Raw genomic sequence first — 15,395 nt, forward strand, 5'->3', positions numbered from 1 at the left:
CATTCCATTCCCATTTGCATTCCATTCTCATTCAATTACCACTTGCATTCTATTTCATTCATGTACACCAAATAAAAGAACATATGCTCTTTAACTAATTTCAAGTGACAAATTTTAAATTTTGCGGCTCTCTTGCTCGCATTTTGTGTGATTTAGGTAAAGTGAGAAAAAAACTAAATAACCGTATGCTTTAGTGGCTAAGATGTAATATATATACTATTTGACATTAACTGCTTTGAAATTATATGATTAGCATGTGACACCTTTCATAATACCAAATTCTATGAGTGGGCTCCTCTTTAATAAAGTAATCAATCATTTTGTTCTTTTGTTTATAAGTGGATCAGTTAAGACAAAATTTAGGGAATTCAGTTCAATATAATCTTTTTCCCTATTTTTCTCAATATCTAAAAATTCAAAGGCCGGTTTGGTCAACTGTACAAAAAGTCTAATTTGTTCCATAAATTGTCCCACACAAGTTTGAAAAGAGAGAACAAAGAGAGGTGAAACTACCTCCTACATTCATAGACTCTCATTTACTTCTTCATAATCTTTTCCTTTTCCTTTTCCTTTTCCTTTTCCTTTCTAATCTTTATCAAATCCCCAAACCCCATATTCAACCCCCTATTCACTCATTGGATTTTCAAAGACTTTTCAATCACTAATTCCACAATTTCAGTCCTTACATCAATTATACAATCTCAACTTATATTGGGCACACCCCTCTCTCCTCCTCCTCTCTTTCTCTCTCTAAATTTATATGTATGACTTAGATCATCCCTTTTCTCTATTCCAATTAAGATTAAACATTTCAGTACTTTTCTTCTTGTGTACTAATTCTTGAAAGATGATATTAAGTCTCCAAATCATCATTATATTTGCAATATGTATTGTTCCGATTACAACCAAGTGCATCCAATCATGTGGCACTTCTCCAACCAAACACCTCCCTTACCCTTTCGGCTTCTCCGACGAATGCCCAATCCAACTGAACTGCAACTCAACCGGCGACATTCTCATCCACGACTTTCCGGTCCGTAAGGTCGACGCCGAAGTCATTCTGATCCATCTCCAGGCCAAATGCGACCGACCCATCACCGACCTCCACTACCTCTTCGGCCGGAACTTCGCCCCGACGTCACGCAACGGGATTCTGCTACAAAACTGCAGCTTGCCGATCACGGCGTGTTTGATTCCGACCACCATGGTTCAGACCCACTTCGAATTGCTGGATTGCGGGTCGGATGGTGCTAATAATATTAGTTGTTACTCGGAGCAGAAGAATCAGAGTCAGTTCATTGATTACCATACGGTGGAGCAGAGTGGTTGTGGGTCGCTTTTCTCGGCCATCTCGGCGGAGTCATTTGGGAATAATTCGGCCGTGTCGTTGGATGTTCAGGCGGTTCAATTGGGGTGGTGGGTTGAAGGGGATTGCGACTGTTCTGATAATGCGAATTGCAGTATAATTGTGCCTCCGGTCGGACGGCCAGGACATCGGTGTCAGTGCTTTGAAGGGTTCGTCGGCGACGGGTTTAATGCTGGTTTGGGCTGCCGGAAAGGTGAGTTTCAGTTGCCTTAATTTATGGCTTCTTTTAAATTCATCATTTTAGTGCATAATACATTAAATTTGGAGGGTCAACTACGTTGATTTTTAATGAACTTATTTTTTTTAATAATAATACTAATAACAACAAAATAATACTGTAATAACAATAATAATAATAGATGATAGAAATTAAGATTAAAAATTTAAAACCATATAATACAGGAGAATGAAAAGTTTGTCATTTAATTGTTTTGTAACATGATTGTTATTTAGAAAGTGTTCACAATATAACGGTGGCAATTATTTATTTTTAGAAATCTAACATCCTTTCTCTCGGAAACCTCTTGAACACGGAAAGTAAAATGTATAAAATCGACGATATTTATGTTGTGTGTTCAGAAATTGTTGAAGTATTATTATTTTGAGAGCACTTCTATTAAAAAAGAGTCATTAGTCAATTACTATAAATTCAAATTCTACAAACGGTATTTAGAATTTTTGAGCCATTGAATCTTCATTAGATTTGCTCCATCACTACATAGCTGATAAATTTGGAATTTCTAGAATTTTCCTCTTGTTACAGTAATCAAGAGACCGAATTTGACTTTTTTTAATTTTTATTTTTGGTAGTGCATTAATTGAATGACTAAAAAAAGGTGCACTAATATGATTAAATTGCGCCTTTAATCATGAAAAGTATTTATTAGGGTCAAAAAAAGGTAATAATAAGAGCCAATATCAAATAATAATTACTATTAAATCACGGGCTTGATTGATCCTAAATTTTGGCCCCCAAGTCAACATACTCTATAGGAGCTAAAAGATTTTTTTTCGTCATTTTGGTCGTGGAAATGATTGTTTTTTATATTTAATAATGGTGTGACTAGGCAAAGGAATAAGTCGCAAATCACAATCGTGTGTTAGATAAACGGTTAGTTCACCTAATATATATATCGTGACAGTGGGACCTTTTGGTATTTATTTAATTTCAACTTGCATAGAAATTTCAATGTCCTTATTGTAGGTTGCAAGTTGGCATTTGTCCATTGACAACATTTGAAAAGTATTCTGAAAATATTTTATTTGTGCGCGTCAATGTCCAGGAAAATTTATGTCACATGGACTTTTCTAATTGTAAGAATTATCCATATCAAAGATACTCCGACATTTGTACGGTTGTGTGACTGATGTGTTTAATTAAACATGTTAGTATTCAAAAACATAGTTGATAATATAAGATTACTGCATGGTTATAATAAATAAAAAATTTAATTTGGGAAAATTACATTTGTCTCTCATTTAGATTGCCTAAATAATAAAGACCTCCCCTATGATTTTGTAATAACACTACCTTTTCTGTTGATTTCGGCCTAAATGTGTTAAATAACTATTATACCTAATGTACTTTCATTAGTATGGGGGATCGGTGTTATTCAAACTTAAACCAAATGGAAGATCAGTGTTATATTTAAAACTAGAAGGGAGGTCCATGATATACAGGGGAGATACACAATAATGTAAGATTTTTTGACATAGTTGGTCGGTGTTTACTTAGACTTGAACCAAAGAGGAGGTTAGTGTTATATTTGAAACTAGAATGTATGGCCCGGTCATTTAAACAATTTACAAGGGATATACACAAGAGTGTCATATTTTTTTGACATGGGAGGTCAGTATTACTCAGACTTGAACCAAATGAGAAGTCAGTGCTATATTTGAAACTAGATGGGAGGTTCTTGTTATTTAGAGAATTTACAAGGGAGGTAAATGTAATTATCCTTATTTCTTTTTATTACTTTATCGCTTCAACACAAGTCAAGAATCCTATTCAAGTCTCTTATGCTTCATATACCTATATTGATTTAACATAGTTTGAAATATATATATATTTCAAAAATTATCAATCCCCAAATTCTTATACCACATCTCAAAGCAAGAAAAACACATAAAAAGCCCATGATTGACTTATTTTTATAAATGATATGTGAGAAGTGAGAACAATAAACTGCAGTAAACATGAAATAACGTTGTGGGGCATGACACTACTCTAGGTGCCTAAATTAATATGCTCATCAATGCTTCAATCATGTTAGGAAGTTATTAGTTGTTTGTGTAAATTCAATTTTCCATTGTCGCATAAATAAATAATCTTGGTTAATGTGATTTTCTTCTGTAAACAGCCTCTTCAGCATGCAACCCTGCAAAGTACATGTCAGGCCAATGTGGTGGTACAACTAGAGTCGGCGTTTTAGTTGGAGGTAATTCTTTTTTTTTTTTCCTTCTTACTAGTTGAATAAAAAACACCCAACATTTTTACTGTCCCATTCATAGCAACTATTATTTTCCGAATTCAGTAATTTACTGTCCTATTCATTTTACTTGCATGTTTCAAATCTGCTATCGTTCACCATATATTCATATGGCATTGTTCCCCAAATTTCTTGATATGTGCTTCTTGTATTTCACAAGGGAAAGTGCGCCATTTAGCATTTACCGACTTAATGGGCGGTCTAAATGGAAGTTGAAACTTCATCTTGTGAAAACGAAACTTTATTCGGGGTTCACAATCTTCAAATACTGAACACGACTCCTGCATTTGAATCTTAAAGTGACATATCGAAAAAAACACAAATATGTACATTTCACTTTTTAAGGTAGCTAATGTTTTAGTTCAGACACTTCTAAAGTTGCAGTCCCCTTCTTTGTTCTTTTAGTTAGAGTAATGATGTAGATATATATATATATATTTTTTATTATTTTTTTTTATCCCTAAATGTGGAAACCTCCTTTTGCAGGTATTGCTGCAGGAGCTGCTTTGATGATCAGCATTGGACTAATATGTTGTTTCATCCGACGACGTTCCAATTCAAAAACTAGAAACAGAAAAAACCGCCTGATATCTGAAACTACAGACATCAACATTCCTATCTATCCCTATAGAGAAATTCAGAGAGCCACAAATAGTTTCTCAGACGAACAGCGGCTGGGGACTGGGGCTTATGGGACAGTTTACTCCGGGAAACTTTACAGCAACGAGTGGGTTGCCATTAAAAGGATCAAACATAGAGATACCGATACCACTGAGCAAGTCATGAATGAGATCAAGCTCATCTCTTCTGTGAACCATCCAAACCTTGTACGCCTTTTAGGTTGCTCCATTGATAAAGATGAACAAATCCTTCTCTACGAGTTTATGCCTAATGGAACATTATCTCAGCATTTACAAAGACAGAAGAGTGAGGTGCTTACGTGGCCAGTTCGCCTCACCATTGCCTCCGAGACTGCTCAAGCCATAGCCTATCTCCATTCGGCCATGAAACCTCCCATTTATCATCGAGACATCAAGTCTAGCAATATACTTTTAGATTACAACTTCAAAACCAAAGTGGCAGATTTTGGTCTTTCTAGGCTTGGTATGACCGAAACATCACACATCTCAACTGCCCCACAGGGAACTCCAGGTTATCTTGATCCTCAGTACCATCAAGACTTTCATCTTTCTGACAAAAGTGATGTTTATAGCTTCGGAGTAGTCCTTGTGGAGATCATAACAGCATTAAAAGCGGTGGACTTTTCTCGGCCCCAAAATGAGGTGAATTTGGCATGTCTTGCTATAAACAGGATTGGGAAAGGGTGCTTAGAGGAAATAATAGATCCTTTCCTCGAGCCAGATAGGGATGCTTGGACACTTTCCACGGTGCATAAGGTGGCCGAGCTAGCATTTAGATGCCTTGCATTTCACAGAGACATGAGGCCTCCGATGATGGAAGTAGCAGCTGAATTGGAGCAAATTAGGCTTAGCAGATCATGGGTATCATCAGAAGACAACATCCCAGCTTCATCAGAGGCATCGTTTTATTCTTCATCGTCCAGTATAAGTGAGAAACCACTAAGTGTGACAATGAAGAAGCCCGAATTGGATAGCACTAGTCTATTTGCACTACAGATCGTGCCTGGTGGTTCGAGTTCAATGGATGGGATGAAGGACTTTTCCCCTGTTTCTGTTCAAGATTCGTGGCCAAGCGAACAAAGCTCGCCATCATCCAATAGTTTGCTCAATCATGTAGTTCAGTAACCTTTAAAGCTGCTGTGTCTTCTTGGTGACTAGCTTCACCTCTGTGGATAGTTAGCGTTTCAAAGGTACTCATTTTGCTATCAAAAGCAAAATTTGCTTTAGAAAGCAAGAAAAGTAAATGTGAAAACACCTAGAATGGCTTCACTACCTCCTGTTAATATCATTAAAGACGTACATTTTGACTGCAACTTCTCTATACTGAAAGTCAGAAAGTTAAAGATTTTATTTTTCCAATTTATTTAGTTCAAGCACAAGGAACTGCTCTTCCAAGAGCTCACTAAGATAAGATGTGGGTGACATATTCTGGCTTGAAACCTCAACAACTTGCTTGGAATGTATTACACTTGTTTGTGTAGGCTTTCCCAATTACAATTATAGAGTAGCCTTTGTTCGTATTGTTGAGTTTGGGAGTACAGAATTAGTGGGCTGGAATTCGATACTCCCTAACATAACATATGTGAAATTTCATTTGTTTTGGTTTTTATGTTTTATAATTGTGTGAGACAATTATTATTTTGACTAGCTTTGTTTTGCTGCTTTTGTAATTTATTAAAATTTCATGTTAGAACAATAGAACATAATCAAGAATGGAATGGCAGAGTTTGAAGGAGGATTTTTTTTTTTTTTTTTTTAATTAATTATTTTGGATGTAAATTGTTTGGGCTTATTAGTTTTCCTTTCATCTTTTTGGTGAATGTAACACTCCTTCCTCTTTTTTTAACTTATTTAATTGTTCAACTTGTTTGGCTATAAGGACTTTATAAAAATAAAAATGTACATAGGAATTTAAAAATATTTAAGCAAAGAATCTCTTTTTAAGCCTTCAATCTTATTCAGTAAAAAAGTAAAAAAATTGAGGGGATTTAAAAATCAAGCATGTTTTATTGGTTAAGATAAGATGTTTGATGCTAATTAAGAAGCAATTTGTTCATAAAATAATTGTGAATGAAATAAGAATTTTAACCAATTAAATTTCTCTGGAATTGCCATTGAATGTTAAAACACACGCATTCAACTTATTATTGGCCTCAATGGTTATATAATTTGTTAATCGGGGAGAAATTCTATAATAGCCGGGTATTTTAACATTTGATACATTTTTCAATCAAAGCTAGAAAATGTAAAAATTTAAGAGTTTCAACATTTCTCGCACCTTTATGGAGATTTATTCAAGACAAATGCTGTTTTTACACTCAAAGTAACAATTGGGCATGCTACCATTGGAGTCAAAATGCCATTGCACATGGGCTGTGTAGGCTTGCGTTAGCTGTTTTCGTTTACCATATATGGCAGGAGCGGAATAATAGACTCTACCGGAGCTCGCCATCAACGCAGTCCGAGGTAAAGCTTCTCTGCGGGACTCGAGCGAGTTGAATGAATGGGGTGGGCGCCGGTGCGCGCCTCGGGGGTGTGAACACTTGTCAAGGGTCATGAGGCAGATCACTTGTTCCATTGCAGAATCACCTAAAGCTTTGAAGAACCCCTCCTTCTCTGCCCTAGCTACTGAATGGGCCTTTTATCCAGTGGCTAATCGGCCACCACCAATGCCTCCAGACTAATTACAGAGATGAAGGATGGAAGTTCCCTGTACATCGCTGCAGGTTGTTACTGGAATTGCTATATAAATCCACTGCTAACGGATACGAATTTGTTATCAATGGCTGTTCTTGAGTCTTTTCTTATTCGTGGAGCTCGTTGTTCTATACAGGTAAATTACAATTACACCTCCGAGGTTTGTTATAATAATAGTCATACATAAGTTAATTTATTTTTAAACAACGACACTCCTTCAGTTTTGCTCCTTTTGACAAAGACACCCTTAGTGGTCTAACATATGTTAAAATGACCTAAATGCCTCTTAACTTTTGAAGTGGCACTTTTAAATAGTAAAATTACCAATTTACCCAATCTAAAATGTCTAAAATAACCTTTCACCTCAAGCACCTACCCATAAAGCCTCCACTCCCCTCTTTGCAACAGCACCACCAGCAGCACCACCAGCACTACGACCACCACCACCTCTTCTTTCCTATATTTATTCTCTTATATATATATACACACACACACACTTGTATTACACACATACACAATTATATACACATACAATTATAATCCAATGACAAAATATTTCTCAAATTAATCACAAAAAATTTCTATCCAAACCAGTTTCAATGGAGACCCCAAAACTGTTGAGACACTATTTTTCTCTCCAACCCCAAATTGTCGCCACCGACTAAACTCGGATCCTCAACCAAATCACAATCAACACCAACAGTACCAGCAATGGATGATGATGAATCAAAATCAACCCCCACCCCCACAACAACCACCCCAACAGCCTATGTATTACCACCAGCAACCATCGCCTCCAATAACAGTGCCACTGCAGAAGCTCCAGCAACCATAACAGTAACCGCAATACTCAGCCGCCACTCAGCCCGCTAGCACTGACAAGATCCGTTCCGTCTGGATAGCACCGCCGGTCCCAAGGCGACCTCCCTCGCCTTCGCTGTTGACTTTACAGGCCAAACCATCACTGAATTGGAGCTTCGTCAAGAACAAGTTGTCGAAGTAGTCAGTTATCCTCTCTCGACCTGATCACAGCCCGTTCCTTCTAAAACTCGCGCGTGATACAAGCACCGCTGGTGATGGCCCGATCAAGGCGTTGGACTACACACTCCGAGCTTCGAATTTGTTTGAGTTGTGCACCATCAACGGTGAGCCGGACCTGACGATATGCCACATCTCACCTAACCTCGATCTCAGGCGAGTGTTTAAAGAGAGATAAAGAGGATAGAGAGAGGGAGGGTAGAAGGGCAAAAATGTCCTTTCAAGATTTTGATATTTTACAATTAAAATCAATTAAATATTGATGGGCAATCTTGTCTTTTTCAACCTATTAAGGGCCTGTTTGGATCAAAATTCTGACAGGGGGTGTTATTGTTAAAAAAATGCCCAACTTATTTATGACTGTCATCGTGTCAAACCTCAAGGAGTGTCATTGTAATTTATCCTTCTATATATGTCTCTAGATGTTGTGCTAGTTGGGCTTTAACTTGTGGGCTACTTGCCTTATGGATCACACTGTAAATTCTTTATATATTAATACATTTGCTTTACTATTCAAAAAAAAAAAAAAAAAAAAAAAAAATCAGAACATTTGATTGAGAAAGTACAAGTGTCAAAATACATCCCGGAGTATTATAGAATTTTTCGTCAATCTTGGTATAACTCTGTTTTGCCTTACCTTACGTATTAATGATATTTTGCTTTTGAGGTAAAAAAAAAAAAGAAAAAAAAAAAGGGCAATCTTGGTATAACTCTGTTTTGCCTTACGTATTAATGATATTTTGCTTTTGAGATAAAAAAAAGAAAAAAAAAAACTATTATTGGCCATATATCCACTCTTAATACAAATGAGCTCCAATGAATTTTAGGCTATGTTTAATATGGTGAAAAAAAAATAAATAAAAGATAATATTAAATTACAAAAGAAAAGAAATGATAGTATTAACCACTAATTGTATTTGATTGGTTTGTAAAGAAAAAAAGAAGAAGATAATAGTAATTATGTGTAGAAAAAGAAAATGAATAAAACTATTTTAATGAATTTATTACCTTATTTTTTGTTTCTTTATAAAAATAAAGACAAATTTAATATTAATAAAATTTTATTAAAAATACTAATAACACTCTTTTCATTTCCTCACATTATTTAAAAATTAGAGAGATAACAAAACTCTGTCACAAATATCCTTTCACTTTCATTCCCTTTCTTTTCCTTTCTAAATTTTATACATGCCTTTCCTTTCCTTTCCTCTTTTTTATTTTTCTTCCAGTTCTTTCCAACCAAACGGGGCACTAGGGTTTAAGCGGTGGAAACGATAACAAAAACCAGAAACTCTTCTAAAACCCTGAAAGGAAAAGAGAGCGGAAAGAAGATGGAGTTACAGTCAGCTTGTGGATGGATTCACAATCACGCCCCAAATATCAGATTATCTCCAAATCGACGTCTCTTCCCTCATCACACTGTAAGTAATTGCTCCAAAATTACACTTCAAGTCACTCTCTCAATCTTAATCTCGCTAATGCCCTCCCTCTGTCTTGAAATTTTCATTTTAATCTGTTTTTAGGTTTCTCCTCCATTATCAGTACGAACAGATACAAGATTTTGGTTGCGAAATGTTTCCAAATGTATGTATGTTCTCTTTTTCTCTTTCCCAAACCTCTCAATTTTCCTACCATTTGTGCTGTGTTTGGTTGCCGAGAAAATGTCGGAAGAAATACAGAATTTAAAACTCAATACTTCTATATTTGTTAGTTTTCATTAAATTTCATTGATTTTATCTGAACCCAAATGGTGGGTTTTTTTAATCAGTGGTGAGTGGGCTATGCAATTTCTTTATTCTTACTAAAGCATTTGTTCAGCCGATTTAGTGCTAGGTTCGAGGAGTGGAGTGAAGAATTTTTCACAATCAAGCTTGAACAAACGAGTTATATGTGCTTATAATTCGAAATCAGAGGGGAAGCTGAACTATCATGGAAAAGATGTGCGTCTAAATGGGCTTCATGGGGTGGAGCCTTTTCATGGTAAATCAGGTTCTGTTTCATTTTATGGAATCACTCATCAGTTAGTTGAAGAAGGTAAATTGGTGTCCGCCCCTTTCGACGAAAGTAAGGGCTCTTTGCTCTGGGTTTTGGCTCCTGTTGCTTTGATATCATCATTGCTGCTTCCACAGTTCTTTTTCTTTGCAATTGAGGGCTTCCTCAAAGATGATATTCTCTCAGGTATTTGATCAATGAGTTCTGATGTTTTTTAGCATAAATTGATGGTCTAGTCTTATGTGCAAAATGGTGTCATTGTCTTTGTTATATGCAAATCAAGCCGATTTAGTTTAATCAAATTGTTATATTATCTTCGAAAGGCTCATCAGCAGAAAAGTAATAAAAAGTGAATATGTGAATTGATTTGTAAGCTAACCTTTTTCATTTGCATGGTTAGATTTCTTTCAAGGTAATCTTTGTGGCCTGTTAGTTGGAAGCATGATAAACTTGCATTATTTAGATTCTTAAAGGCACTTCGAAAAACAATATGTGAACTTCATTTGCCAAGAAACATGGTTAGTTATAAGGAGCGGTGACCATGTTGAACACATGTTGGACACGAATACTTCTTCAGAACTTACTTTATGTGTTTGACACATCTTGAACAACATGTCCATGATTTTAAAATCAATTTCCAACTTTGGACTTGTGGCTGGCCATTTGACTGAGAACCTTGGATGTTTAACATTGACTTCCTTTAGCATTTATTAATGTATAATTTTAGTAAAAATCAACTTAACATTGCCATTATTATGTGTTTACATTAACATATATTTCTTTACACAAACATATAGTAATGGCAGATCCTTGTTGTGTCTTTGTCAATGTGACATGGGTGAATATTGATTATTGTGATTTATAAATGATATATTTCATATTACAACCTTAGAATATCAACTTAGCAAAGTGATTTTCTTGTGTATACCACAATTTTATGTATAACAAATATATTTATTTATTGTCATGTCTTTAATTTGTCCAAGTTGTGTCATGTCTGTATAATTTGTCGATGTCCGTGCATCATAGGTCATCTAAACCGTTTTATCTGTCATTGTCAGCTGATCTTCAACCTCATAAGCCAAACAAATTGCTTTTTGAGTGATAATTCTCTGCATTCTATTATCGAAAGAGGAGGGTGTGTGAGCATCCATTTGGGAAAGAAAAAAATGGCAAATATGATAATAAGGGCTTCTGCTTCGTTTACAAAAGAATTGTATTCCCACCTTAAGAAATTCCTTGGTGTGGAGGAATTGACTATGTTAGGATCAAGAAGAGCTTTTCCATGTAGGTATAATTTATCTCAGTCTGGGTTAGAGTCCAAAAAAAAAAAAATTGTTACATATGAAGTTGGCATATGTTGGTTTATTCTCTCTACTGTTTCCCAACTCTTGGATTATAAGAGTTAATACCAGTTGGTACAAGTCTAGCCTCACTACCTTGGTGACAAATAAAATTAGGGCCATATTTTATTGGCATTACAGAAAATTAATCCAATTACATTTAGAACACTAAGCTAGAATAAGTAGTTTGGGATCAGCATCAGCTCTCGTGTTTTTCCATTGAACGGCATTTTCTGTATAAGGCATTCGATTCCAAACTTGCTGAGTCAATTAGCGTGTCTGCCATTGGGATAGGATATTCATCCTTTGTACTCTTTGATTTATTATTTCTCTCAGAGGCTAATCAATCAGCTGTGTAACAGCCAGTAGTACCCCCAGGGATGAGACTTTATGAGTCAAGGGCTATCAGATATTGTCGGGGAACAGGGATGAGGGTGCCTCTTCACAAAAAGATTGATGTAATCACAAACCACATCTGTAACCTTACATTCCTTAAGTTAAATAATAAGTTAATAACGGTTATTATATTTTGCTTTAATTGCTGAAAGCTTTAATGACAGACTGGCATGGTGTCATGGTGTCATGGAAACATTGATACATTCCCAGAGTTATGGGATGAGGCAATGCTACAATAATAAAGTGATTTAACTGGTTTTAATAGCTCGATATAAATGGGAAAGGAAACCTTTGTATTTATATTTTTATCATTTTTCTTAAGCCAATGAGAGAATGCGAGGACAAGAAGGAAGGCCCAAAATGACATTGTTCAAGTTGGTTTAGTGGTAAGATTGGGTATATTGCAATATAAAATAATGGAACACATGGACGAAAATAGAGTACTAATGCTAGGGCTGCTGACCGCAAGAATCTGGATAGCATTTTTGTTCTTAAATCATGTGGCTTGATAAGATTTACATCTCGCCGAGTCTCAATCAGGTGGGAGTGGGACTTGTGAAAGTTTTAGTTTGACATGTGCCTCCTATGTTTGGAGTTTTGCATGGGTATAGAATGGTGCTTGAAAAACCAAATCATATTGAGATAAATTACTGTTAGATCGTATCCCAGTACTACTAATGTGTTGGCTCATGCAAAAGCTAGGTTAAGTTACAAGCTCGAAACTTGCTGGAGCACCACTGATATTTTGACAAATTAGAATGTTTATAACTTCTATCAAGAACGTTCTGGCGCAGATTATGATAAAATTTCGGATAAAGAGAGCAAAAGTTGATCAGGTAGGGATAATGCATAGAATAGAAAGAACATAAATGACAATTTAAAGAGAAAAAAAACATGTCAATCAGTCTGATATAGTCCTTTAACGAAGGAGGAGGGGGTGGAGAAACCAGTCTGAAATAGGGCACAAGCTTTTTGGGTTTCTGTTATATCTAGCCTTTATGGTTCAGAACTGCCTATTTGAATGGACATTTCATGCCATGCTTCTAAAACAGCCACTAGATGAGGAATGGTTCTGTTGCACTTTTAACTGTCTGAATTTCATACACGAAAAAGTATCATTATAGTTTCTTGACTTCTCTTTTATAACTTTGACTTTATAATATTAGTGGTTTTGTGTGTGCCGGTGCATGGTGCGTCAATTTTTCTTTATCTTCCTACTACAATCTCATTATACACTTCCATGACTATGGTTTTGCAGAAATTGTGGCTTCGTTATCATCTGAGGTCATTTTTTATATGGGTCTTGCAACATTTTTGCTTGTAACTGACCATGTTCAAAAGCCATATCTGCAATTCAGTCCAAAGAGGTGGGGCCTCATCACAGGCCTCAGGGGATTCTTAACATCTGCTTTCTTCACAATGGGTTTTAAGGTTATCGCTCCTTTGTTTGCTGTCTATGTCACTTGGCCAATACTTGGCTTGCCAGCCTTAGTTTCGGTGGCTCCTTTCTTACTTGGCTGCTTGGCTCAGTATCTATTTGAGACGCATCTTGACAAGCGTGGCTCTTCTTGTTGGCCTCTAGTACCCATAATTTTTGAGGTATATATATAATAAACTATGAATCTTCTCTCTGTAGCAAAATGTATTCTAAGACATTGAATTTGATGTGGCAGGTCTATAGACTATATCAGTTGAGCAAAGCTGCTCATTTCATTGAGAGGATGATGCTTGCAATGAAGGGGGTTCCTGTATCTCCAGAAGTGCTAGAAAGAAGCGGTGCCTTGGTTGCTATGATAGTGACCTTCCAAGTCCTTGGCGTGGTTTGTCTCTGGTCATTGATGACCTTTCTTCTTAGGCTCTTTCCTTCCAGACCTGTTGCAGAGAAGTATTGATATTTGTAGTGGATGCAGTACATATATACTTGTATGTATTGGTTCTCATTTCCCGCTCTTTTCTATGCAATGGAAACTCTTATCTACTATTAGGTGTTACACAGTTACACTATAACTGCGGTCCTAGACATGTTCATCGATACAAAAGACGCGTTACAAGTTCTGGAGTCATCACCTAATATTAGCTTATATCAATGATTAAATTGGTGAACACTTCTAATATAAATTTCAGGTTCAATTTTGAACGTGTTAAGTTAATCAGAATTAGCTTATACATGTAAGTTATTGTTTGTTTTGAATATAAGCATGACTATTCCAAAACATAGTTAGAAAACGCGGCCACACCGAGTCTAGGTATGTGCAGGTTTGAGATTTCAGCGCAACCTTCAGTATCCATATTTCCTACTAGCTGGAAACATTAACTATAGCTTATTTCTTTATATGAATGAGCATATCGATCATGAACTTTGTATTCGTCAATCATGAACTTTGTATTCGTCAATCATGAGCTTTCTAATTGCAGCCGGTTTTGTATTTCATGACAGACGGTATTGAGCATAGAGAAAGTCCAGAAAACCTGGAAATTGTATGGGATATTCTCTACTTCTTGTATGGTCAATTGTAGGAATGCGACCAGGTGACTCAATGGAGAACGTCTTACTGTTTTATTTGAAATTTTCTTGCAACAGAAATCTATCAACATTGAGCCTAGCTCGATGTCTGCTCCATTTATTGCAGGAGGGAAAATTTTCTTGATTCTTACAACAACTGTGTGGAAGCACTATCCATTCTGGAGCGTTTGGTTGAACTAGACAATCAACGCAAAGCTTTTCTGTATCCATTCCTAGGCTGCGATTTAGTACCTAATTCATTGACAGCTAACTTCTGTGTGTTGCTTGCTTCTACATATACGAGTCGTCTCCCCTGCTTTTTAATTTGTCACAGCCTTCACTTAAGTTCCCGGATTCAGAGACGTGCAAATGTTGATCCCTCTTTTCGGGAGAAAGCTATGCTGAAGAAAACTGAGGTTGCATTGCTGGACTCACAGCTTGAAGAGAATTTGAAAATAAGGCAAGCACTTATCCAAGCTTTGTGTATGAACACTTCTGTTGGAACAAAATTCATATGCAATGGCAGAATCCAATTCTGCAGCAACGGTTAATATCTGCCCCACCTCCAACCCCAGGTTTTGAATCACCCTACACAGTAAACCAGCAAGGAGAGGTATCCACTGAACATATTACCTTATTTCACTTCCTTCATTTGAGCATATATAAGTCGTACGTGCACAACATGCGCCTGCGTGTGCACAATATGTATGACTTGGATGAGCCCGGTACACGGTGCGCCAGGTGCACCCAATAGCTTCACCTGGAGAGGTCAATAGGCCGAGAGGGAAGCCAATTATCATGCCAAAGGAAGGTTCAAAGAATCTTTTACAAAATAAAATATTGCAATTATGAAAATTATGAAATTAATGTAATAGAGGCACAATGCAAGATATTAGGGCAGGTTCGAAAGTGCCAACCGATCAAAGTTCA

The 15,395-nt window shown here is 36.4% G+C and overlaps 2 protein-coding genes across 3 annotated transcripts; both read left to right on the forward strand.

The window, feature by feature from the left end:
* Positions 1-502: 502 nt before the first annotated feature.
* LOC132279105 (wall-associated receptor kinase-like 14) lies at positions 503-5,855 on the forward strand. Its single transcript, XM_059781032.1, has 3 exons — positions 503-1,559; positions 3,727-3,804; positions 4,342-5,855. The coding sequence occupies exons 1-3, from the start codon at positions 848-850 to the stop codon at positions 5,619-5,621; spliced, it is 2,070 nt and encodes a 689-aa protein (XP_059637015.1). The 5' UTR covers positions 503-847; the 3' UTR covers positions 5,622-5,855.
* Positions 5,856-9,406: 3,551 nt separating this feature from the next.
* LOC132278854 (uncharacterized) lies at positions 9,407-14,353 on the forward strand. Of its 2 annotated transcripts, none has more exons than XM_059780754.1 (5): positions 9,407-9,652; positions 9,755-9,815; positions 10,059-10,409; positions 13,221-13,561; positions 13,636-14,353. In XM_059780754.1, exons 1-5 carry the CDS (start codon positions 9,563-9,565, stop codon positions 13,852-13,854), a joined length of 1,062 nt encoding a protein of 353 aa, XP_059636737.1. In that variant the 5' UTR covers positions 9,407-9,562; the 3' UTR covers positions 13,855-14,353. The 2 variants fall into 2 exon arrangements, with proteins under 2 accessions (XP_059636737.1, XP_059636736.1); XM_059780753.1 differs by having other exon boundaries at positions 9,409-9,652; positions 10,050-10,409; positions 13,636-14,348.
* Positions 14,354-15,395: the final 1,042 nt, after the last annotated feature.

Source organism: Cornus florida, unplaced genomic scaffold (genome assembly GCF_030987335.1).
Source record: "Cornus florida cultivar Cherokee Brave unplaced genomic scaffold, ASM3098733v1 CherokeeBrave_3.0.0_Hap2_Chr10, whole genome shotgun sequence".
In the NCBI taxonomy this organism is placed as follows: Eukaryota; Viridiplantae; Streptophyta; class Magnoliopsida; order Cornales; family Cornaceae; genus Cornus; species Cornus florida.